Genomic DNA, 25,955 nt, shown 5'->3' on the forward strand with positions numbered 1-25,955 from the left:
CATAGAATTCCATTGTGTACAAATACCACATCTTGTTGATCCATTCATCAACTGAGGGACATCTAGGTTGGTTCCATATCTTTGTTATGGTAAATAGTGCTGCAGTGAACATTGTTGTGCTAGTGGATTTAGTATGTCCTTGTTTCTGGATGGTTGGGTCTATTTTAAAGGCGTTCAATGCCTCAGGACCTCATTTTGCTTACATGAAAATTAGCATAAAAAGCAGACCAGACCAGTATATCTATAGTATTAGCATTCTACTTTTAAAAAAGTATGTTTAGTGACAAGTTAGACTGTTTTATGATTTCTATTTTCTTTAATTACTGATACTTTTTCCAGAAATACCACAGATGGCTGGTACTTGTATGCTGATAGCTCTAATGGGAAATTTGGTGACATCGCTGATATCTTGACTCCTGTCATCTCACTCACTGGACCGAAATGTACCTTGGTGTTTTGGACTCATATGAATGGTGCCACAGTTGGTTCTCTCCAGGTATTGCTTTTGCCATAGCATTTCTGAATGACTTTCTGGCAAATGTATCTTGCATGCTTTAATGCCATTAAAATACTTGGAAAAAAATCAAAGAGAAGTTAGCCAAAACCAAAGGAACATAGGCTTCATGGTTTGCCTCATTTGTAATAATCAGTATATGTTTAGGATAGTCCTAGCAGAGGATCACTAGCTTAATGGCTGTATAGATAATACCACATAAACGGATGCTATTTGAAGTGTTCTCCAAGATATGGAAAGAAGAGGTTGGGTTTTGTTTTTAATGTAGTGTGCGAAGTTTTCTTTTTTCTTTCATGTTTTTCCTTTGTTTTATCCCCTGTTTTTGATTTTTTTTAAATTCTGATACCCTACATCTTGTATATACATGTATCTGATTTGAAGAATGGAAGGGGAATAGCAAAATGGTGAGCACAAAAGACAAAGAGTGAACCAGAGAAACAGCGCAGTCACAGACACTGTGTTGGAAATGAACTTTACAACTTGGAGTGGGGAAGGCAGTAAGGGTGAGGGAAAGTGAGAGAAAATGAGGAAGGGGGTTAACACTATTTAACCAGAAATGTACTCAATACCTTACTTATGTAAATGTAACACCTCTGTACATCATCATTACAATAAAATTAAAATACAATTAAATACAATTCCTTAACAAGTGAAAACAGACACTTAATCAGCATCATAATGGTACACCTGAAAAGAAGCTTTCACAGAATTGGACATTAGTAGCTAGCGCAAGTGTCTTTTTCTCTGTAATTTGCAATTATTTCCCCTATTCTGAGGTTATAGCTTCTGCCCAATATTATTTTACACTTGAAATACAGCTTTTTAATTTCTGTATCCATGTTCTGGGTGTAACATATTTGGATGACAAGAATGTAAACCAGAATATATACTCACATCTCCAGTGCGTATACTAGTGTTAGTGAGGAAGGTGAAAGGTGTGGTGAATATGGTCGGAACACCATAAAAATGAATCAGTGAAGCTTGTTAGGATTGCTCTAGCACATGCGCAAGAGCCACTGAGGGAGTGAGATGTAGGAGAGCATCTGATCAGATCCTATTGTATACAGTGTATGAATATGTACACATATCAAAATGAAACTCATTTGAACTAGTAACTAATGTAAATATAAAAGCTGCAAAAAGTTGTTCCTCTTCTCAAATGCCATTAATTTGTTTTGAAAATTCATCTGTATTAAACATATTTGTAGTAAAATGGAATTTTAGCTCCCAAGCTTTACTTTCCTCAATAAAGAAAGAGAAATAAATTATAGGCCACCCACTTAACCACTTTTTTCTCTCAATAATAGTAATGAACGTATGGAATTTATTCATCTTCCTCTTTTTTTATTCTAGAATTTTCCTAGCAATTATTTAATATTAAATTTTCCAAAATAATTGTAGATAAACATACTTTATTTCAAAAATGCCATCAGTTTTTCTATTGGAAATGTTACATGAATGGATACATCTTGAAAGCATTCCCTTCTGTATAAGTGAAACTTCTTACCAGAGTAGTTTGAAATTATATTTGTAAGTGTATATGTGTGTGTGTGTGTGTGTGTGTGTTGTGTGAGCATGTGTTTAATAATCTAAAAATGTCAAAATAGTCTTATGGATTAAAGTTATAACTTAGTCTTTTGTTTGCATTGATTTTTTAAAAAATGCTTTTAGGCAAAGCAATCAATAAAACTTCCTTCAGGGTTTTCATTAGTAAAATGAAATTTTTATCAGTATATTTCATAGTTGGGATTAATGATTTGAAACATACTTTGATCATTTTCCATAATATGGATTTGTACTAGTTATAGAGTTATTATATAATATTAAAATTAGATATAAGTAAATAATGGTGAGATAATTAAAACTGTGGGGGGGGTGCAACAATGTTTGACAAGAAATGTGCTCACTACCTAATATATATAACTCCTCTGTGCATGGCTAAAAGAAACATTAAATATTATATTAAAATATGTGGCTTGGTAATTTTTTCTTTAGTACTTTGTATTACTATGGTAATTATACAAATATCTTTCTCCTCTGTATTCTTTTCAGTATCATTCACTAATGATTTCATTGGTAATTATTAAGCTAGATTAACTTGGCTTTTATAGACCAAGATGATGATGCTTTCTCTAGCATTGTATGACTGGCAACTCTAATTACATAAAAATACATTCATGTAAATTTATATATTTTTGTCATTAAAGATTACTTGAACTTTTTTTTGAACTCTGGGTCTAGGCACTGTTCCTGAGCTCTTCAGCTCAAGGCTACTGCCCTACCCCTTGAGCCACATCACCACTTCCAGTTCTCTTATGGTAATTGGAGATAAGAGTCTCCTGGTCTTTAGTGCCTGGCTGGCTTTGAACCGCGATTCTCAGATCTCAGCCTACTGAGTAGCTAGGATGACAGGCATGAGCCAGCGCACCTGCTAGATTACTTTTACTTTTAAGAGTCAGTACAATGCTTGTGAGATTTGGTTGTATATGTTATATTATTTCAGAGTAATGTGAAATAACCAAACCATATTTGTTACTTTAAGATGTCCTGCTACTCTCTCTTCTCTGTTATTTATAGTAACTCTCTCAAGCTTTGTTTTAAACTATTTAAAAAAGGAGAGCCATAATTTTTATGATGCAACCAATCTAGATTCTCTCAAGAGTGAGAGTCAGTTAGCATTGCTACCATTATTACCTGAGGCAATCACCTTATCTCACAGTTGTGGAGACTTCTCTGATCGTCTTATTCTTAGGCCTGTTCATCATAGTGGTACATAGTCACCTTATGACCAGGATTCAAAAGGGTAAGACAGCAGATCTGGGTCTTGCAGTCCTCTTGAGGCTCACATATAGACTTAACGGCTTCCCTCTAGAGGCCATCCTTAGAGTTTTTGCAACCTCCCAAAGGTGACATTCAATACTACTACCTGGACCACTGAGCACCACATAAGATCAAAACTGTCGTCAACATTGATGAGAAGTTGTTATTTCCAAGGCTGTTGGTCAGAGAGCTATGACAGGTCCATGCCAATGTGGTTGAATATGTTCTCGTCACTTAACTACTCCACTGAAAACCAATTGAATGAGGAAGATCAGTCTGACATTATTTTAGTAAGGGATTCCACAATTTTTCCAATTAAACATATATATCTATATTCACTATATAAAATATTGACTGGTACCAGGGCTATACTTTTATAAAGCTAATAATGTTGCTGAATTTTTAATGAAATGATATCCAACTACCTTAAGGACATAATTGACAGATATTCATGCATACTTTTATTATACAAAACTCTTGTGAGGTATACTTGGGGCAAAGTGTTTTATACTTGTGATAGAAAAGATGTCTAATAAAAACAGTTGAAATATTGAGATATTAGATATAAAATATTAGATATTAAAATATGAAGATACTTAAAGAATTAAGAATTACTGGGGGAAACTTCCACATTATAAAACACAAAATATTTCAATATCTTTACTGGACTTATTCCTACAGGTACTCACCAGGAAAGACAATATAACTTCTAAAGTATGGGCTCAAATTGGACAGCAAGGTGCACAGTGGAAGAAAGTAGAAGTATTTTTAGGCACTCATTCCTTCACAGAGGTTTGTAATCAAAGTAGTTATATGATAAAATGGTTAATTTAAGTATGTTTTTTTCTTTTCTATTACTATATTTCATCCACTCATGTTTATTTCCTCCTATTCTCAGTTTGGTATCTTGCATGAATGCACAGTGCTTACGACTCCACATGTTCTCAATTAGACAGTTATACTTCTATAAGAAGTTACACTTCATTTGAATGACAATTTCCTTTCACTTCTCTCCGGCTTCTCACAAATAGTGACTACCTCCCCTGATTCTGGAAATATATTCTCAAAGTGGGTAGTAAAATTATTCCAAATGCAATTTAAGATATAGACTTTCCAAGAAATATATGATTTAAGCTTACTGTTTTATATAATTCAAAATATTTTAGGAAGCATGATATTGTCACATGTTCTTTTTGTCCTCATTGGGAATACAATAGTATTGGAACATTAGGACAAGACATGCTTAATAACTAAAGGAAACTTCAGAAAAAGGAATGTGGTTTAAATGGTACAGCTCTTGCCTAGCAAATGCAAGACCTTGAGCATAAGCCATAGGACCACAAAATAAAACATAGATTAAAAGATTTTACTGAAAAGACTGATTGCCAACTTATCAGTATGAATTTCATTTTTTATGGATTATCAAGATTCAAGAGCTTTGTGGCTTTATTGGAAATTTACTGGAAGATGATATTTGATTGTTAAGATCTCTTAAGATTTCGATAAGCAGAGTAAGAACCTAGAGCCAGTTCTGTACGAGAACCTTTCCTTCTCAGCCTTTATTACCCAGAGCTTAATTGCCTGAATTGAGAAACATCGTCTTTAGATAGAAGGGATATCATACATGCTAAATACCGTATTTTTTGTCTTCTGTTTATGGAACAGAAGTAGACAAGTTAGCTGGATGTACCGAGTAAGTCTATTGTCATGTGTTCTCTCTGATAAATCACACTACTAGTATAATAAAAAAAAAACAGCAGGCAAATAAGGGTGATATAGTTGATATACCTTGGATGCATGATGAAAATAGAACTAAGAAATCCATTGAAGTTTTTCTAAAAAGACAGAAGAAAAGGAAGAGAGTGGTTTGAGTTGGATGGGTGCACAGTGTGAATATGGGAGTGTCACAATGTAATCTCCTTGTAAAACCAATAGATGCTAATAAATGTGCAAAGAGAAGAAGGAAAACAATGAGGGGAAATGATTGGCTCTATACTGGAGTGAGTCTAATGAAGATATATTTATACATAACAGATATGTCAAAGCAAAATGTCCTTATACAAATAGTTGCTGGTAATTAAAATGAGGAGATGAGTATAATAAAATTTACCAAGTAAATGACTAAAAAAAAACCTAAGCTGAGCTGGATAATACATATACAATTGTTGGTAGAAAATGAAGCAGAGATAAAGTGGATTGTAAAAAAGCAAAACAGAAGCATAGGCTGGATACTGATGAATAAAACATGGATAAATCATTATTCACAATTAATTGTGATGCTGTATATGAGAAATCCCAGATATGTTGCCTTTACTGGATTAACCAGTTTTCCTCTGAATATTTATAAATGACTTAGTAGAAGGACTCAAAATTCAATCTCAATAAGAAAATGTAGGACCAAAATTTAGTAGCTTTTTACAATATGAAATTTATTATATGTAATATACCAGGTATTCTACTTGCTGGGCTTTTAAACTGAGACAAGAAGGTGGGCAAGAATATACAAAAGGCTCTGAGGGTACTGCTTGAGCTTTGTGGCTTTCATCACAGAGAGCCACATTTACTTCTTGTATGAAAATATTTATTCAAAATAGCATTAAGTAGGAAAGTTAGGCAATTAAAATCAATTACTCATTTATTAAAAATTCTATTATTTCACATCTTAAAATTTTGACTAAAGGGAAGTATAAAGCACTGTTCTTTTGAATATCAATATTAATGGTTGTAAGCATATATCATTCACCATTTTCTCAGTAAAAACGTACTGAGCATCCACTTGCAAGGAATCATATTACATGCCAGAGCTGGTATTGAGTACACTACTCATCAGTCTTCATCCTTTAGCACCAGTTTCTCTGGCCTCAAAAGGAAGAGTGAAAGCTTGTAACTGGCAAAAATGTATGACTAGAACTAGCATAGTGAAGCAGCTCTGGGAAGACTGGATAGCTTTATCTGGAAAACCTTCCATCATTAAACTAATTTTTAATAATTTTTACAACTAGACCAATCACATTTACAGTATTTTCTAAATGCGGTGTTTTTATGTATTTGAAAATACATTCCCATTGAGTTTTCACAGTGTTTCTATGAAGCACATACTCCAAAGGGTACATTTACATTTTTAATCTGCAGTGAACAGGTTCTAGCATCTTGACAATGGTGTATTGATGTGTTTCTGACTTTGAATTTTTAGATTGAAAGCTTCAACACGAATTGCCATGTCCTCTCTTCTTACTTTTTTTCTTTAGATTATCTTCAGGGCAAAACGTGGTGTTAGTTACATAGGAGACGCAGCAGTGGATGATGTTTCCTTTCGAGACTGCTCCCCCTTACTTAGCCCAGAAAGAAACTGTACTGCTCAAGAGTTCATGTGTGCTAACAAGTACTGCATTGCTATGGACAGGCTGTGCGACTTTGTGAATGACTGTGGTGACCACTCAGATGAGACCCCCTTCATCTGTGGTGAGTGCAGTGCTCGGCGACCTTACTGTCCCCACTCCATATGGGGTCTTCATTGTTGGTGCGTGAAGTGTAGGGACATTTGAGTAGCAGGTGAGGAAAGGCAATGGAACTGCTTCTACCCATTCCTCCCTCCTCTCCAGCACATTACTGAGATCCTTTGTTTATTAAAAATGACTTGATGCCTTTTTGTGTGTATGGATGAAGTCATGGGTGTTAACTTAGAAAAGAGGTGGCTTCAAAGAAGTACGTACCCTAGGAAAGAATTATTGTTTTACAAAGCAAAATGCCCATTACGATTCAATATGTGTGGGGGTGGTAAGCATCTATACATCTGATAAGATAGTCACTTTGTGGTTTAAATGAGTGGCTCTGATAAATTGTAAAGCAAAATGACATTATGATAAAATACAAAGTTGAAAAAAAGAAGGCTGCTGGAAAACCAGCTGTTCGGGAGGCTGAGAGCAAAAGAATTCCTGTGTGTGATTAATACAAGCAGAAAAGTCCAGGGGGCCCTACCTCATAACAGTCCAGCACAAAAGAAGACTAGAGGCATGGCTCAAGCGGTAGAGCACCAGCCCAGCAAGCATGAAGCTCTGAATTCAAATTCCAGGACAACAGTAAAAAGAAGAGAAAGGCATCTTCCAAAGGAATGATTAGACCAGTTATGTGAAAATGATGTAGGAGATCCACCCATAGTAAACAGCACCGTTAAAGAATCCTTAGCTAAATGGACCACATGCATTTATTCCACTAAGCTTGCAGTGCTATGCAGCACAGGTCAATTGTTGCTTCATTTAACTGCAAATGAAGTGATATAAGTCACCAAAATGAAGAGTGAGAAGTTACATTACTCATAACTTCTGAACTACAATGTTATTTAAAGTCAGATATTATTGCTTCCTGAGGCCAAACCCTACCACTTTTGTTTATAAGTAATATCAGTATACTCACACTTGTATAAAACTTGCAACTGTCCCAACATGCCATTTACTATCTGATCTTGAAAAAAGCCACAAGAGGTTATTAGTGATTTTCCTGGATGGATATACTAAGAAGAGTGGGTAAGACTACTGAAGTTCTTACAACCACTACTAAGAAAGATAGTCCTAGGCTTTGAGTTCTTACTATTATACTACTTACATCTATAACTTACTGCTTACTGCTTGCCCAAGTTACCATACCAATTCTATGTGAACCCAAATACCAGGAAGCTGGAACATACCTTGTCAAAGCAGGGAGGTCAAAGGGAAGGAGGACAGACAAATGGAAAGAAAAGTGGATAGATGCTGACATAATATTCAGTGTGCATATGTGAAAATGGAACTTGATAAACTGATGACATGAATGGGGTTGGGAGAAATAAGGGAAAATGATTAGAGGAGTGACATTGATTAAGATACATTGCATTGACAAACTGACATATTGAAATCCTTAGGAACAACTAATTGAGAATAACAAATAATAATTCAAATAATATATCCAAGTTTTGAAAAACAGTAGTACATACAGAAATTGATTTATATTCTAAACTTGCATGTCGCTGGAATTGTAGATATCATTTGTTATTACATCCCATTTAATCATATATAGACCAGGCTGGAATAGCTAATCTGGAATTCTGTATTTATTATTTGCTAATACCTTTGATTATTTTTCTAATTTTCAGGTATTTCTATATTAGAGATGCTAATATAGTTTTTCATTTCCATTTTTATTTGACTATCATACAAATATGCTAAATTATCAGTTGAGCAGAGGATATTATGCTTTTACAATGTCACCAATGGATCTCTTTCTCAGAGATTTAATTTAATGTAATTTTTAGTACTTAAAATATCAATTTGTTTTTGGCTAAATTTTCTTTTGACTGGATTCAGACTCCGAAGTCATTAACATTTCTTGAAATTTCTGTGTCTGAGAAAGAAGCAGAGGTACTTTTTGTAGAGCTGATTGCTAAATCCCTTTACATTTTCACCCACACCCCCAACCCCCTTTTATTTAAATCTAATCCTGGGTCTTGAACTCAGGGCCTCTGACTTGTTTGGCTTTCTTTGTTCATAGCTGGCATGCTACCACTTGAGCCACACCTCCAGGCCATCCCTTTCTGTTTTACAGAGGGCCTTCTCTTATCAGGAGCACTGGAGCAAGAAAATTAAATTAGTTCCAGATACCGAATAGGAAAAAGAAAACTTTTCAACTCCTTAGAAGGAGTAAACAACCAAAAACCTTACACTAGCACTAAAAGTAACCTATGTTTCAAAGTTAGTTCTTATTACACAGAATGATTCTTTTTATACAGCATTACTTATTTTTACTATGCAGCTAAAAATTCAAATATATTCCCAGTCTACTGGTTTAAATAGTATGTTTTAATTATAGAGTAGCTGGAATCTGCTACAGAAAGTATGGGTAGTGTTGTTATCTTGAAACATGCTATAAAGTTTGATGTTCTAAACAGATCTGGAAGAATAAAAAGAAAAAAATTAGGAGTCACCATAGCAACTGATTTCAGAAATATATGGCAACTAGCCATATATTTGAGCATAAAGTCAGCCTTTATTTTTTTGAGAATTCTAAATAAAGGTGAATATATACTATAACTAGAAAAATATAGAAATATTAATAGAAATGCAATATCTGCTACTTGAAAAAAATGAAAATTTAACTCTAGCCCTAGATTGTATCTGATAGAGGGGAACCTGATGCTTCAGTTTGATAGAAATTAATGTATATTCTAAAAGCAAACCGTATCTGAATGTTTCTTTATCATTTGTGTATATAAAAATATTGGGAACACAATGGAAGTTGGTTATATCTGAGAATGAAAAATCTTTCTTGACTATAGATGCCATTGATTTACATTGGAGATATTTTGGAAACCAGCCATATTTCATTTTATTTTATATAGTTTGGTTAGCAGATATATATTGAGATATAATTGAATATATCACAGGCATTCTCAACATAATTTAATTCTGCACTGTAATAAAAGAGGATGCCAATTATTTGACCAACAAAGTTATTATCCAAAATTCAGTGAGTACTGTTTACCCACTGCAAATATCTCTTCTTTTTAAATATATTCAGAACTTTTAAGAACAAAATGTTGTATTTTAACACTAAACAAATGTCAGATTTTGAGATAGCATTTTGGTGAGAAAATTTTATTTATATGCTTCTACATAATTATATGTATTATTTCATTGTGGATGGAAATACATTTGGATTTTAATCACCGGAAATAGTGTGTTTTATTTATTGTCCAGATCAACTCAGAGGAGAAAAATATTTTCTCAACAGTTTTGAGGTGAGGGTCAGATCGTGGTAAAATGAACTAAAATATTCTGTGTGTGTGTGTTGCTAGTGTGTCAGTCCTGATGATGTCCTGACTATTACATTAGGTAGCAAATATCCTCTCTCTCTGATGCAAGCATGGCAATGTTTTTCAGGTATTTCCAGGAGGCGTTGTGATTTTGAGTTTGACCTGTGTGCCTGGAAGCAGGATCAAGATGATGACTTTGACTGGAGCCTGAAAGCGAGCAGCTTCCTAGCTACAAGCTCAGCGCCTGCAGTGGACCATACCTGGAGAAATTCATCTGGACATTACATCCTTGTACACAAATTTTTCTCACAGAAGCCCATGAGGAAAGCCAGACTATTAAGCCCAGTTATCAGTAGGAGAAGCAAGGGCTGCAAGGTATTGGGGGAAAATCAGTATTGTCAATAATTGCAGATCAAGTTACCTGTAGAAAAGAGAATGTCTTGAGCCAGAACCAATATAAGTTTGGACTTACTCTCTTTGGTATAAGTGAGGGAAAAGGGAAGAAATAGATTAAAAATGAAACCATAATTGTTAAAGAGTTTTGAATTTCTTTTTGAATTTTTATTTTTGTTATCATTAAGCAAATGCATGAAGGGTTTTCCATTCAATAAATGGATGTCACTCCTTTTTTTTTCTTTTTTTGTCAGTTATGGGGCTTGAATTCTCGGCCTGGGTGCTATCCCTGAGCTCTTCAGCTCAAGGCTACCTCCCTACCCCTGGAGCCCCATCCCCACTTCCAGTTTTCTGGTGGTTAATTGGTGATGTGTCTTACAAACTTTAGTGCCCAAGCTGACTTTGAACCACGATCCTTAGATCTCAGCATCCTGAGTAGCTAGGATTACAGAAGTGAGCCACCGTGCCTAGCTCGATATCACTTCCTATCATTGTCCCTAATCTCAACCTCACTCCTCCTCTCAAATTTCCTAGACTCATAGGCTATGCATTACATGTTTCGATTGCATTCCTCCCTCCACTCTTTGTTTGTCTATCCCTCTCCTGTAACCCGTTTTGTAGAGGTTAATTGGAGATAAGAGGCTCAGGCTCTTTTGTGCCTGGGCTGGCTTTGAATCGAGATCCTCAGATCTCAGTCTTCTGAGTAGCTACGATTACAGGTGAGAGCCACCGCACCTGGATTTTCTAAGCACTTTTTTTACTTACATATATCCCCAGAACATGTCTGAAGGTTTTCATACTGTGGCAACTAAGAACTTTGTCCATCTCCCATTTTCAGTTGGTCCAGGAACTACAATCCTCACTGATGAAATCATCTCTACGGAAAGAATAGGATGCCCTAGAAGTGTGAAAAATATTACTAGCGATGAATGATTCATTTTAGTACTATTTAGGATATATAGAATACAGGGAGGCAAAGGAAGGTCATGCTAGGAATTATCGCACCTCTCATAAGACAAATAGGTATATCAGCTAAACAGAAAGACTTCAGAGATTTTCAGAACTATCATCTCTGTCCTTCACTTCATGAAAAACCTTGAAGCAGAAAAAAACAAAATTTCTCTGTTCTGAAGAATGGGACTTGAGGGAGTGCAAACAAAAGAGATGGGGAAAAGAAATAAAAACTCCAAGTAATGGAAATTTCCAGTAAACATTGTCTTCCTACCAACTTTCTAGTCATTCTTGCCCTGTGATTAGATTAGGTTTGTTGGTATCCATCATTCTCCTAGGAAATAGGAGTCGTGGTTGTATTGATGTGGATATTAACCTGAGACATTATTTGCAAAATAACCTGAAGACAGAGAAGTTTTAGTTGAGACACGAGCATGCCTCCTTATCTTTTCGCCGAATGAAAGGCAGGACTCTGTTTGGTCATGTCACCATGGGGCTGCAGTCGGGGGCTGAACCTTCACTGATGCTGTCTGGTGATGCTGCCTGCTTTAACCCCAAGCTTTTAGGCTTCCAGAGTCCCCCAACAAATAATTGCAAAGTATAGGTTTGAAAAAATGATCCATCGAACAGATATTTTTGTGCCGTAGAACATAACTGAAGATTTCATTAGCTAGGAAATTTGAGTAGTCAATTGGCTAATCTATTCTTTTTCCTGTTTTTATTTTTTTCTTTCTGTACAATTTCTTCCTGCTTGTATTACTTAGTCATATTCTATGCTCTTTCAACACATTCATTTTTTCGCTTTCTCTAGAATATGGTATTACTAGTGTTTCAGTGATGGGAATTTTTTTTGGTTATTGAAGATCATCATCATAATCATTTTTTCTTATTCTCATAAGACAAAGAGCTTTATAAAACTCTCTGTTGCTGTTGTTCCTAATATGTAGAATTCTTTCTCCCAGAATATTCTGTCTCTTTCTCTTGCTGTGTGACAGTGAACTAAGAATCTAGTGAACTCAGTCTTTGACACATATTGAAATGTTAATCCCTGAAAATACTTATCAATTTCTGCTCAGGGAAAAAATCTGTAAGGCAGCCCTTTTATAAAGCCTGTTTTCTATTATTTCAAATCCCATGCAGAGAATTGCTGTTCTTGTGGTTCTGCTATATATAGTGGAGCCCTGAGGAACTTGGAGAACTGAACATGTGTGTCAAGCACACGAATGTGTGCCACAAGTGAGAGAGCATGTTATGATTTACAAACACGATCCAACTTGTTCTTTGGATAAAGAACACAGCCTCCCATAATGCCACTAATGCATTCATGCAGTCACTGCCCTGTTAGCTTCAGGGATGTCGTCAGCCCTCATCTCGCCACACTTTTTCATGGATGATGACAGTCTCAACATATGAATTTTGGAGGAAATATTCAAGCCATATCCTTGAGGAATCTTTGTTTTAGAAGTCACAGAGCTTGAGTTCATCTCATGTATGTCTGAATTCAAAGCCTACTATATTACCTTCTGTAGGCCACAATATATTATTCAAGAGCAGTCTAACTTCCCTGAGTGTTGAAGTCCTTACAGAGAAGGAGCATGTGCAGTCTAATTTGCCTTTCCCGGTAGTAAAAGGAGACCATTGTGATATAATTGCAAGCCAAATGGAATGAGTTGTACTTATCTTATCTCATCTTTCCCTTCATGGTTGCAGATTATTTTTTATTGCCACGTGTATGGAAGTGGCCTTGGAGGCCTCGCTTTGATCCAGGTATCAGTCTCAAACCAAACAAAGGTTCTCCTTAACCTCACTCAAGAGCAAGGCAATTTCTGGCAGAGGAAAGAATTCCTACTGTTTGGTGATGAAGACTTCCAACTCATATTTGAAGGCACAGTTGGGAAAGGTTACCATGGCAACATCGCACTTGATGACATTGTGATTACGAAAAGTTGTCTGTTATCACACCATTACATGGAAGAATTGGCAAGGCCCCTCCCAACAGGTAGGCTTTCATTTGTGCTTGCTTTGGTGTTTCTGCAGGGCGTGGATAGGAAGGAGGAAATGAGGAAATAAAAAGACAGATACCTATTAATAATTCATAAGTGACTGAAGGAAATAAATCGATTTGGAAGAAGTTACCACTTAAGCCTTTACTTACAGATGTGTCTTCTATTTTTCCTATAAATATTGTTACATTTGCCAATTCCTGAGGTCTCTGCTATTTTGGGGAGTTCCTCAACTTACAATGGGGCTGAAACCTCGTAAATTCTAGCATTAAGTTTAAAAATTGTCAGTCAAAATTGCATTTAAAGGGGCTGGGATGTAGCTGAGTGACAAAGTTCTTGCTTAGCGAGTGCAGCATCCTGGGTTCAATCCACAGTGCCAAAACAACAGCAACAACAACAAAAGACAAAAAAAAAACCCCACAATTACAAAAGTGCATTTAAAGAAAGGCTGGGAACATGGTTCAGTGAGGATCAGAATTCGTATGTCAGTACTGTTCCTCAAAAGTGTATGCAATATATTTAGCTGAAACCTCTCAGGTTAGCAAAGAATAAACTAAGTATACTGTATACAGTGACGACTAGATGCCTGGCTCTCTGCTTCCATGCCAGCATCCAGATAGGTTATAACACCACAGACTGCTAGCTCTGAAAAGCTCAAATTTAAATTTGATCTATTTACTAGCTTTTAGCAGGGTTAAGTAAGAAGAAAAGCTTTATTATTTCTGTTCTTACTCATCTGTTCATCTGTGAAGGAGTATTTTGACATAGTCAAGAAAAAGTTTCTAGAAAATTAATCCCTGTAGATGATTAAATAGACTTTCCCTTGAGATGGTTCAAATAGTAGATAAAAATATTTACATATATTCACATGAATATGATACATACAGGGGAAGATTCCTGATATACACAGGGAAGGAATGCACTAACGTAACTCCTATGATCAGTGAACTTAGAGTTCCCTTCCCTTCTCTCTCCTCTCCTCCTCCTTTCCTTTTCTCCTTCCCTTTCTCTTTCCCTTTCCTTTTCCCTTCCCTTCCCTTTGGAATACTTACAGGAGAACCATCCTTGAGGCCAATATTTGATGTTTAGAATAACAATTATGTAACAACAATACAAATAATTTCACATCATCCAAATACTATAGAAGTGAGAGCTTTTGCCATATGGGATATAAAAGGATAATAAGGTCTTGAGTTAACTAAAGTTATTGAAAACTTCCAAAAGGAAAACAAAAATAAGTATCTGAATCTTAGAACCATGTGGCTATTATCACCTAAGAGAATCTATTACCATTACTAGTGCATGCTTTATATCTTCAGAATTTTAAAGTTGTTAAAATGTTGGGCAAATAGAAATAAAACAACATTACATTGTGGCAAAAGAATACAAATATAGTCTACAAACTCCACTATTGGGTGAGGTATTCTTAAGTACCGAAGAAAAATACAAACTTTGATGAGAATATAGAGAAGATAAAATATATATCATGATATTTAATTCAATAGACTTATTTAAAAGATGTGCTGGCATGTGAGACCATATTTGGAAATCATCATATTTGAATGCCTTCATTTTATATAACAAAGTAGCCAAACCTGAGCACAACAGAGAAGCAGATGTTACAAAGATGGTAGAAGGGATGAGGGAGAAGGGATGGTTCCGAATGGATTGTGCGGGTGGATGATGACTGGTATTTGAAAGGAACAGGCACCCCTACATAGCTGTGTATATGAGCTATATGTGTATATGGAAATGGAATAGACCAAGTATTACTTTAATTTTTCCCTACCAAATAAAACTATGTAGAAAATATGTTGAATAACCATAGGAAACAAACACAAAAACAAACAAATAAAAACAAGAAAGAATTTGTGCAAAATTAAAAACTTAAGATAATGCATTGATAAAAAAGCACATGCTTTCTATAAACATAGGAAATAACAGTATTCATGTATATAAAGTATGAAAATTGGTAGGAATAGCTCTAAAGAAAAAGAAGCCTGGCCGGGAGTTTGGCCTAGTGGTTAAAGTGCTTGCCTAGCATGCATGAAGACCCGGGTTCGATTCCTCGGTACCACATACATAGAAAAAAGCCGGAAGTGGTGCTGAGGTTCAAGTGGTAGAGCTCTAGCCTTGAGAAAGTCCAAGGACAGTGCTCAGGCCCTGTGCTGAAGCCCAGGACTGGCAAAAAAAAAAAAGAAAGAAAAAGAAGCCTGAATATGTTTATTTATAATAGCAACATTCTGAATACCGAGATGAAATACTTCAAACTTTTTCTGACTCTCACAGCTCTGGTGCTTAAATTCAAATGAAGCAGAAGAAAATAGATTTATCTGAAGTTGTGTTTCTAAAATAAGTTAATGTACCTTCAATGTACCTTCAGAAATTAAAAGGGTCCATTCACTTATTAGTGAGTGAAATGTTAGCTTATTTAGAGATTCAAAGTATAAAAAATTCTGAGTATCTGAGTTAGAGACTATAGGAATCTGTGACATTTGTAAGGAGATTGCATATGTAATATGTATAATGCATTATATAATATAATGCACATATATGTATTTTTATGTGTGTATGATCAAATGAATAGCCCATTTTCTTCCTTTGATCCACATTAAAATTGATACACAAAAGTCAAATAATGTCACAAATATATACAAAGATAACTATTGTTAGATAGATTACTTTCCCAGTTTCCCATTTTTCTAGCATTTCTACATTTAAAAAAAGTAAAAATAATTTTAATATATTTTTAACTCAGTCTACTCAAAATATGATTGTCATCAACAGAAAGTAAATGTAGACGTTTTTCTTCAGTGGAGGGTGGCATTGTGGCTTGAACTTTGAGCCTCATGTTTGCTTGGTTTTCTTGCTTATGGCTAATGTTCTACCCTGTTGAGTCATCCGTATGGCTCTGTTTTTTGCTAGTTACTTTGAAGCTGAAGTCTCAAGGATTTTTCTTCTTGGGCTGTATTTGAACTATCACCCTCTTGGGTAGCCAGGATTGCAGATGTAAGCCATGGGTGCCCAGCATCAGATCTTAATGAGAGACTGTATTTTAATGATTTTATAAAAACTCTTTAAATCCAATGTGTCCTGTCCATTCACAGCACATCTCATTTTGGACTAGCTACTCAGGACCACGGGTTCCCCTCCTGTAGAACATTAGAATAGTCATACCCTGCACAATTTAAGAGTTCTTCCTACTGTTGTTGAGACCCTCTAGCTGGTGGCAGGAAATGTCATTTGCTAACAAGAGCAGTGGCAACCTTATTTAAACAGAAGCACAGTCGCATTCCTTTCTGTCAAATGTGAACATAGACAACATGTTCTAGTGGACTGACAATAACAACAGACCTCCTGGCTATGAGTCTTGTGTGCCTCAACTTACCAAGCCAGTTTCCTATCTTGTCCAGACAATATCTCTCTGTCCTAATTATTTGATATGCAAGTTAAAAAACCGATACATGCATTAAATAATAGTATTCAACTATTTAACTAAAATAATCCAGTTTTTACATTATCTCATCTTTTAGGCATCTTTACCAGCATTATTTTTGCTGTTGTTGTTGTTTTTGTCAGTCATGGGGCTTGAACTTTGGGCCTGGAAGCTGTACCTGAGCTCTTCATCTCAAGGCTATCTTTAACAGCATTCTTTAGGAGGTGCAATTATTTTAGACTCAGCCTGCATTGTTTGCATTGTACTTAAGAACACATTTATCTCATTTGCTTTGGCAAGACTATTTTTCCTGCAGAAGATCAAAGGCGTATCATTATTTTATATGACATTATAATCATTCCATTTTATCATTTATTGAAAAAAATTACTAATTTATGTTTGGTATCTAACAAGTAATGTATGTGTATGTGTATATCTGTCAAGAGCTCAATGATCCTTAATTTCTCTTTGCTGCAAAAGCACTTCAGTTGGAATTTTCACAGACAGTGAAAGGATTTAAGTGGCATTGTGTTCCATGAGGGATGGCACAATCCGGCTGACATTTGGAAATGAATACTTCACTCAGATTTTTCATCTATATTCATGTGTATAGTCTAGCAGCTCTATCTAGGATAGCTTAAAATAGAATGGTAGGAAAAGACACCGCATATGTGTTTAGGAAAATGCTATTGGACTGAATCTGGAATGAATGCCTTGATTTAATTGAAATAGATCCAGGGTTTTATTAGCAAAAGTCACATTAAATTATTATTGAGTCCCAGAATATATTTAAGAATTTATTTCAATGGCAATTTTGTTAATTACTAAATTATATAAAAATATTTGCTTACTGAATTTCAATGAGAAAAAAATACTACCAGTTATTCCTGACCCAAATGCCCATATTGAAACTCAACCTCTATTGTATTGTTAACTTACTGACAGATAGTTGCTAAACCCTAAGCATAATGGAGCAGAAGTTAAGTTTTGAGTAACATAGGTTACATCACTAACCCCAAGTAAGAGTCACACATACTTTCAGTACAGGATATAAAATAACAATCAAATTTTGCTTAAAAGAAAAAAAAATGAAAGAGTCAAGCGAGTACCTGTTATTCCAGCTTCTCAGAAAGTGGAAATTGTGAGGAACACACTTCAGGCTAGCCTAAGGAAAAGTATGAGAGACCCCATTTCAAACAGTAAAATGTGGGAGCAGTTTTATATAACTGTCAACTACAGTAAGTGCAAAACAAGAATAGGAATATGGTGGCCCAGGCTTGTCAGAGTAAAAATAAGAAAGTATTTTCCTCAAATGTCTGAAACAGAAAGGGCTAGGGATATGGTTCAAGTAGCAAACACAAGGTTCCGAGTTCAACCTCCAATACCACCAAAAGGAAAAAGGAAAAATGATGTCTTTAAATTAGTTATTTAACCTTATGTATAATTTTGTAAATTTTTTGGCCTTTTTCTGTGTCTATTATGGTTTTCCTTCATCTGTTTATATGGCTCTTTATATTGATATTACAGAGTTGCTTCCATATTGACACAAGCATGATTGCTATGTGCTGTATGTTTCTCATTCCTTTTCTTGAAATAATTGGCAGTTGTTTAGAAGACTGCTACCTTCTGCTGAGAGCTTGTGCATAGTAGTTCCTCAGAACCCTGATTGTATGTGCTCCATGATCTTGCGAATGCTGCACAGGATATTCGCTGTAAAGTATACATATTCTGACATAGAAAGACACAAACTTGGGTCTTAGCACTGCTTTTTGGCTGTGTGATGTCACCTAAACTACTTCCCCAATACTTAGCTTTGTCCTCCCTAAAAATGGGTCTAATCCAATCAAATTAAATGATTCAAAAATAATTGAGAGACCAATAGCAAGTGTATCTTGGATGGTACATAGTACATAGTGTTCCGTGTCACATTCGTTTTTTTTTCATCCATCCTTTTCTCTTCTGGAGAGATGGTGAAACTGAACTGTTTATAAATGAAAAATCTATTTGTTATTACTCTGGGTTTGTTATGTGCCATTCTTCCTCAAGGTAGGTGTTCTGGTTGTGTTTACCTAACTTGCTAAACCCACGGGAAGACCCCAAATATCTATTTGCTAAACATGGTGGTTTCATTTATTACTCATAATTTCAGGATAAGAAATGAGCAGTCATAATAAAGATGTGCAGCTATATCAACATGGCAGTCATTCATGAATGGAGACAAAGGAAAGCAATCTGTTTTAATGTCTTAAAACCAGAAACTATTGGAAAATTTCTGAGATTTTCAGTAAGTGGTGACTTGGCTGGCACCAGATGGGCAGGGAAGAGGAAATAAGTTTGTTTTCAATTTACACAGATATATATTTTGAAGAATATTTTCTAAATTTAATGTTTTCCCAATCGAAAACCTTGCAATTTTTAATATGTACACTTCATAAATGTTTTATTTTAGTTTGTACTATTTGTGCCAGTAGTTATATTGAAAAATATATTTATATCAGCCAATGCTCGCAAGAATGCTTTTTATGAAATCTCTGATATGGGAGAAAATCTTCAATGGAGCTACTATTGATAGACAAATATATTCTGAAATTTTATGAAGAGACAGTGTCGCGATATTCCCCATAAATGCTGCTGGGGCAATTTTCACACTGTTTGGCAGCCATGACCCAGACTTCTGAATGAAAATACAGGTCAGTGTGGAAATGGACAGATTGGAATTTTCCATTCGTTTTGCATAAAACACATAAGAGCACACATTTATCAATTCAAAGCAATTTGTATCTAGCCTATTTCTCCCTTACCTCAGACAGTGCAAGAGTAATTGAACTGGATGAAAATCACTTCTTAACTCTCCACTTAACATAAATTATTATTCATACTAGGAAATTGCATGAGCAGCTGTTTTGAAAGGACTTTCTTTTTGGCATCTTTATTGCCTTTCTGAAGAAAGTTAATATAAATGTGTGCATGTGCTAGCTAATTTTTAAATATTTCAGTAACTTAGATTGCATATATGAACACACTAGTATTTTCATAGATGTTTTAGTAATTTAGACTGCATTAATAGTATGATAAATTATGGCTACAGAAAGTCATTTTTCTTTTAATTAAGAGCATATTTTAATATTCCAGGAATCATGTATAAATTGCCAATATTTGGCTTGGGTTTTGATTTGTATTAATACTATAAGCTATTTCAGATAAATTAGAAATTTTAGTATAGTATTTTTCATGATAAATATTCACATTGAGGACTTTTTGAGTAGCCAAACACATATGGATAATGCCTGCAATCCTCACTACTTAGAAGGGTGAGATCTGAGTATCATAGTTCAAAGCCAGTCTAGGAAGGAAAGGCCCTGTGAGACTCTTATTTCCAATTATCCACTCAAAACCAGAAACAGATCTGTGGTTCAAAGTGGTAGAGCACTAATCTTGAGCCAAAAGCTAACAGACAATGCCAAGGCCCAGAGTTCAAATCCCAGGACTGACACAAAGAAAAAAGATTTGTCAATTAGTAAAAAGTGCAGTGGTATAGTAACTACAAGTTAAGACCAATGTACCCAAAGTTTTTTCTGATGCTTCATGTAAAGATTTAAAGCACTTATATGTTAATAGTTAACATCATGTATATTGCATGAGTAATTTAGTATAGTATTTATGTGTGTATATAATGCTACATATATGCACAGAATGAATGCATATATGCTGGGCCTTGTAGTCTTTTCCTCTGTACATGGGGAGGCACGTGTCTAACCAGTAACTTAAAATTTCCTATTGCATAACATAACGTAATAATCTTTCATAATGCATAATATATTCTTTTGAGGCATACTCTTAAAATGACAGTAATTATATATTTATATTTATAATATATTTATAATATACAGCATATCATATATATAATTATATGTTTATGAAAAATGAAGTCTTCAATACATAAGTGCAGTGTGCAATGATCAGATTGGAATAACTAGCATTCACCCATCACTTATAACACCATTTCCTTGTGTTTTCGAACATTCAAAAACATCCTCTCTACTACTTATTTGGAAATATGCTATAATAGTTATAATTAGTTTGTATCAATTTTCTGAAGCACAATACAGGATGTTTTATTCTCTATGCATTACACAAATAACATTTTTATGTACTCACAGAGTTGGTCTTATGACTCATAGAATTATTATTATTATTATTATTATTATTATTATTATTATTATGGTGTTAGTTGTAGGGCTTGAAATCGCGGCCTTGGAGCTGTGCCTGAGCTCTTCAGTTCAAGTCTACCGCTTTGAGCCACAACACCACTTCCAGTTTTCTGGTGGTTAATTGGAGATAAGAGTCTCAGGGACGTTAGTGCCCAGGTTGGCTTTGAACAGGGATCCTCAGATCTCAGCCTCCTGATTAGTTAGGAATACAGACGTGAGCCACTGGTGCTCAGCTCATAGATATATGTTCTATTTGCTAGAGAATGAGCTCCCAAAGGCTGGCGGTGATAAAACACTTGACAGAAACAATGAAAGAGACGAAAGATACACTGTGCTTCATAGTTTCCAAAGGTTTGGTCCACGACCCTTTCATTTCTGTTTCTGGGCCTTTGCAAGGTGGAACACCTTGGCAACAGGAGCAGGGAAACTGAGAGCCTCCAGAACCATAGTCCAGGACCTCCTTCCTCTAACGTGGCCCCAGTTTCTGCTTTTCACTGCACACCCTCGTGCTATGGGGGGAGAGCATCCTCTTCTGTTTGTCTCTGGAAACACCTTCACAGGCACTACAGAAGGTTTGCTTCACACATTGAGATGATTTTCAATCCATGAAACCACAAGCAAAATCGACCATGGTGGCAGTTCACTATATACATATATGTATCTATATACATATATATATATATGTTAAAGGAACTCATTAAATCATTTTATTAGAAAGATTGGAGTTTTCAACAGCAATTTTCACTTCTCATTTATTTTGTACCAATGTCAAGGCTTGAGTCCACAGCTTTACACTTTCTCAGCTTCCTGTACCACCTGAAGCCATGATTACAGCCCTGCTCTTTGTTGGTTGATTGGAGATGGAGAGTAGTACTTTCAGCCTGCGCTGGTTTTGAACCATAATCCTCAGGTTTCAAATTCCTAAATAGCTTACAATTACAAAAGTAGGTCACTGGCACCTAGCTCCTCCTTAGTTTTTATTTTCTTATATATATTTTAAAATTTTTATTTTATTGTCAGGGTGATGTATAGAGGGGTAACAGTTACATTCCTAAGGTAGTGAGTACATTACTTCTTGAACATTGTTTTTCTCTCACTAGCCCTTTCCCCACCCCCTCCCAAGTTGTAAAGTTCATTTCCAACATGTTGTCTTTTGCATATCAATGTTTAATTGGTTCATCTTTTGTCCTCAGTCTCATCATATCTTATATTTTCTTGAACCTTTATGATTAAATAATTTCCTAGAAAAAAGTGACAAATTCATAGTGCAGTGGCAAAACAGGATAAATAATAATAGTTTTGTAAATAAATATATTTATGTAGTGTTATGAATTAGTGTCATATAAGTTTTATTATCATGCAAATTATAACTGTAACAATTTCTTATTTCTTAAAGTGGAAAATATTATATTTTTTCTAAAATTTCTTCTGAGAGCAAAATGAGTCATTATTCAGTGTTGTTTCAGTTAACTTTTCAAAAGGAAAGTGAATAGGAAAGAGCAACTATAAACAGTTTCCAACCTCACTTTTTATCCATTTTAAACTTTACCATTTGCAAGTGATTTTACTTTTATTTCAAGAACTAAAGTCTGTGAAATCAGACACAATAAAAATAATGTCAGCTTCTTATTGGAAGACATAGCATTTTTGGCTCAATGAAATATTCATAAAATACAGTATAGACTTCAAGACTCTGTTACTGTCATATTACTACAATAAAGACTGAAGATATGTAAATATAATTTGCATATTTTACAAAACATAGACTGCACCTAATCTGATGGAAAGGATGCTAAGCAAATTCTTACAATAAAATTTATTTTCCAGCAGTGAATTAAGTCGTAAGACTTGTTGGAGACATATTAGTTCAATATCCTATCCACATATAACTCTTCTTGTGGGGGGGCATATATTTCATTATGCTATTTTCATTATTATCTCATTTTAAAATGGGGCTACTGTTAGTGATAGTCAACAACAAACAATATTAGCATTGGAAAGAAAGTACATTTTAGCTGAATTTTCTTATGGATATTAAAACATTTTAAATGAATGCTATAAGACTTCTAAGTGTATATTATGAGCAGTGAGTATCGGAGAAATACTTAAGTTGTCAGAACTTCAAGATACTTTCCTAGTCTCTGACCTAAATGACAACTAATTTTCCAATCTCTCATATTCTACTTATCTTTATCAATTAAGATATCAATAATTTAACAAACTTGGGCTCCAATATTTTTATTTTGTTTTGTTTTTCCAGTCCTGGGGCTTGAACATAGGACCTGGGCACTGTCCTTGGACAGTTTTCTTTTCATATATTTTTTATTAATAGAAGGGTTACATTATATTCACCAGATAGAAGGTGCATTACTTTACAAACATTGATACCCTTTCTCATGTCTTGGTCTCCATTTCCCTCACCTGACCCCCGACCCTCTTCTTGTTTTCTTCCCTTCCCTATCCGACTTCAAATAACCAAATATGCATATGTACAATATATCAGATAACCAGGTGAGATACTGTAACAATATGAGATAACCAAGGACAGCAAAAGAGATGAGAGATAACATAGTACATTAAGGAAAACAATCACTCATTATATAGCTTTTGTTTCTATATCCTGGAGGTCCTTTCATTTAGCATCATACTATGTGGACTTATGTATCTAGGTTTTGCTCTATTGTAAATCTCTGCTAGGAGAGCCCAAGGTTTCTATTGATTATGACAAATGAGGGAAACCATTGAGCCTATGTTCCTTTGAGTCTGGCTTACTTCACTTAATATGATTTTTTCTAAGTCTTTCCACTTCCTTACAAATGGAGTGATGTTCTTTCTGACAGCAGCATAGAATTCCATTGTGTATAAATATCACATCTTGTTGATTTACTCATCAACTGGGGGGCATCTGGGTAGGTTCCATATCTTTGCTATGGTAAATAGTGCTGCAATGAAAATTGTTGTGTTAGTGGATTTAGTATGTCCTTATTTCTGGACAATTGGGTAAATGCCAAGTAGTGGAATTTCTGGGTCATAGAGGAGCTCTATGTTTAGTCTTTTGCGGAACAAGGGCAAATTTTAATTTAATGTAGTTTCTCTAAAAGGTTATCATACCACTCCTGGGCATCTATCCTGAGCATCATACCCAGGATATGATAAGGACACCTGCTCATACCAAACGAACAAAAGACGCATGGTATCCTTAATAAGTGGATATTAGATCTAAACAGTACAAGAACAACGACTCAATATTTGGGTACTCAATGTTATGGACATGGTGTTGGAGATATAAACATAATCACAGAGATATAAAAATCTATGATGAGCTATATACTCTGTAGGTATAATGTTTTATTACATACATTAATAGGTACCTATTACATACAAACCCTCAGCTTAATTTTAATTATGTTCTAAAATTTAAGTGTCAGTGATTACATATAGAGATTCCCGTCTTGAATACTTGTTTGTTAAACATGTCATTTGAAATATGATGTAAAAATCAATGTTAATAAATTCTTTAATACAAAATGAATGCAAACATTATGTAAAATCCTTGGACACTTTTTGCGCAAGACTAACGCTTTGCCACTTGAGCAACAGCATCACTTCTGTTTTTTTCTGAGTATGTGGTACCAAGGAATCCAACCCAGGGCTTCGTGCATGCTAGGCAAACACCCTTCCACTAGGCTTTATACGATTAGGAGCTCCTTCCCCCTTCAAAAAGAAATAAACTAACCACAGAGTTTGTTTTTTACACTAATTCAGTCTATTGCCATCTTGAGAAATGCATGTTTGAAATTTTGCTGTTATTTATTTTCTTCTTTAAAAGAACTCTTAAATGGTGGGCACAGTTATAGAGGAGAAATATTTCTCTTTAGTGAGTGTATAACAGAAAATCGCAGTAAGCCTGGTGTGCTTGAAGAATGAGGAACCATAAAACAGCCTGAGCGCCAAACTGCTCTGAAGCAGCTACAAAAGTAAGCAGATTGGATGATTGTAATTGATGACAGTCAAGTTGTGTATCATGTTATTGTTATTCTTGGTGATCAATATTATTTATTTTAGTAGTAAAACAGATGAATGTACTTTAACCTATCTTGTCCACATCCTTTTCTGCCCTTCTCTTCCCTCACCTCTGTTGGAATAATTCATGCTTTATGAGGGTAGTAAACAGAATCATGACCCCAAGAATCACATTGAAAGCACATAAATAAATCCTCAAATTCCACTCAGGCATCTTTAGCTGCAGTTCAGCTTGTGATATAGAATTCTAGGTATCTATGAGCACTATTTCAAATATTTTGTGATGGTTCCACTAGTATTCATTATATCCTATTTTACTCACTTCCTGTATGTCTTCTCTGTGCGCCAAAGCCAACCCATTCCTAAACAATTATGATCAGAGTTGTTGATGTGCTCAGGCCACCATATAAATATTCAGCTTAAATACTTTGAAAGCTTACTATGTGCTAGTCACTTCGATCACATGATTCCTAGGAAATTCTTTTTGTGTGTGTGTTTGAACTCAGCTCCTGAGCACTGTCCTTGAGCTTTCTCAAGACTAGTGCTCTACCACTTGAGCTACAGCACTACTTCTGGTATATGTATATATATATATATGTATATATGTATATGATGTATATGTGGTACTTAGGAATTGAACCTGGGTCTTTGTGCATGCTAGGCAAGCACTCTACTACAAGGCCAAACTCCAGCCCACTACCAAATTCTTAGAAATGAAACTTTGGTTTAAAATGATCCATGAAAATTAGTTTGTCCTCATGTTCATATGCATTTACAATCATTTTAATTATTTCTGCATATATATGAAACCTATAGGGCA

The 25,955-nt window shown here is 35.0% G+C and overlaps 1 protein-coding gene across 5 annotated transcripts in view; it reads left to right on the top strand.

Moving 5' to 3' along the window:
• Malrd1 (MAM and LDL receptor class A domain containing 1) overlaps positions 1 to 25,955 on the top strand; it is a 361,316-nt gene that overhangs the window by 163,058 nt on the left and 172,303 nt on the right. For all 5 annotated transcript variants that reach the window (XM_090318992.1, XM_090318991.1, XM_090318993.1 and 2 more), the window contains 5 exons: positions 340 to 496; positions 4,016 to 4,126; positions 6,583 to 6,796; positions 10,246 to 10,493; positions 13,173 to 13,461. In XM_090318992.1, the coding sequence (XP_090175118.1) occupies positions 340 to 496; positions 4,016 to 4,126; positions 6,583 to 6,796; positions 10,246 to 10,493; positions 13,173 to 13,461 (1,019 nt within the window). The remainder of the gene's footprint in view (positions 1 to 339; positions 497 to 4,015; positions 4,127 to 6,582; positions 6,797 to 10,245; positions 10,494 to 13,172; positions 13,462 to 25,955) is intronic.

The sequence above is a fragment of the Megascapheus bottae genome, chromosome 26 (genome assembly GCF_031878675.1).
Source record: "Megascapheus bottae isolate mThoBot1 chromosome 26, mThoBot2.hap1, whole genome shotgun sequence".
Taxonomy (NCBI): Eukaryota; Metazoa; Chordata; class Mammalia; order Rodentia; family Geomyidae; genus Megascapheus; species Megascapheus bottae.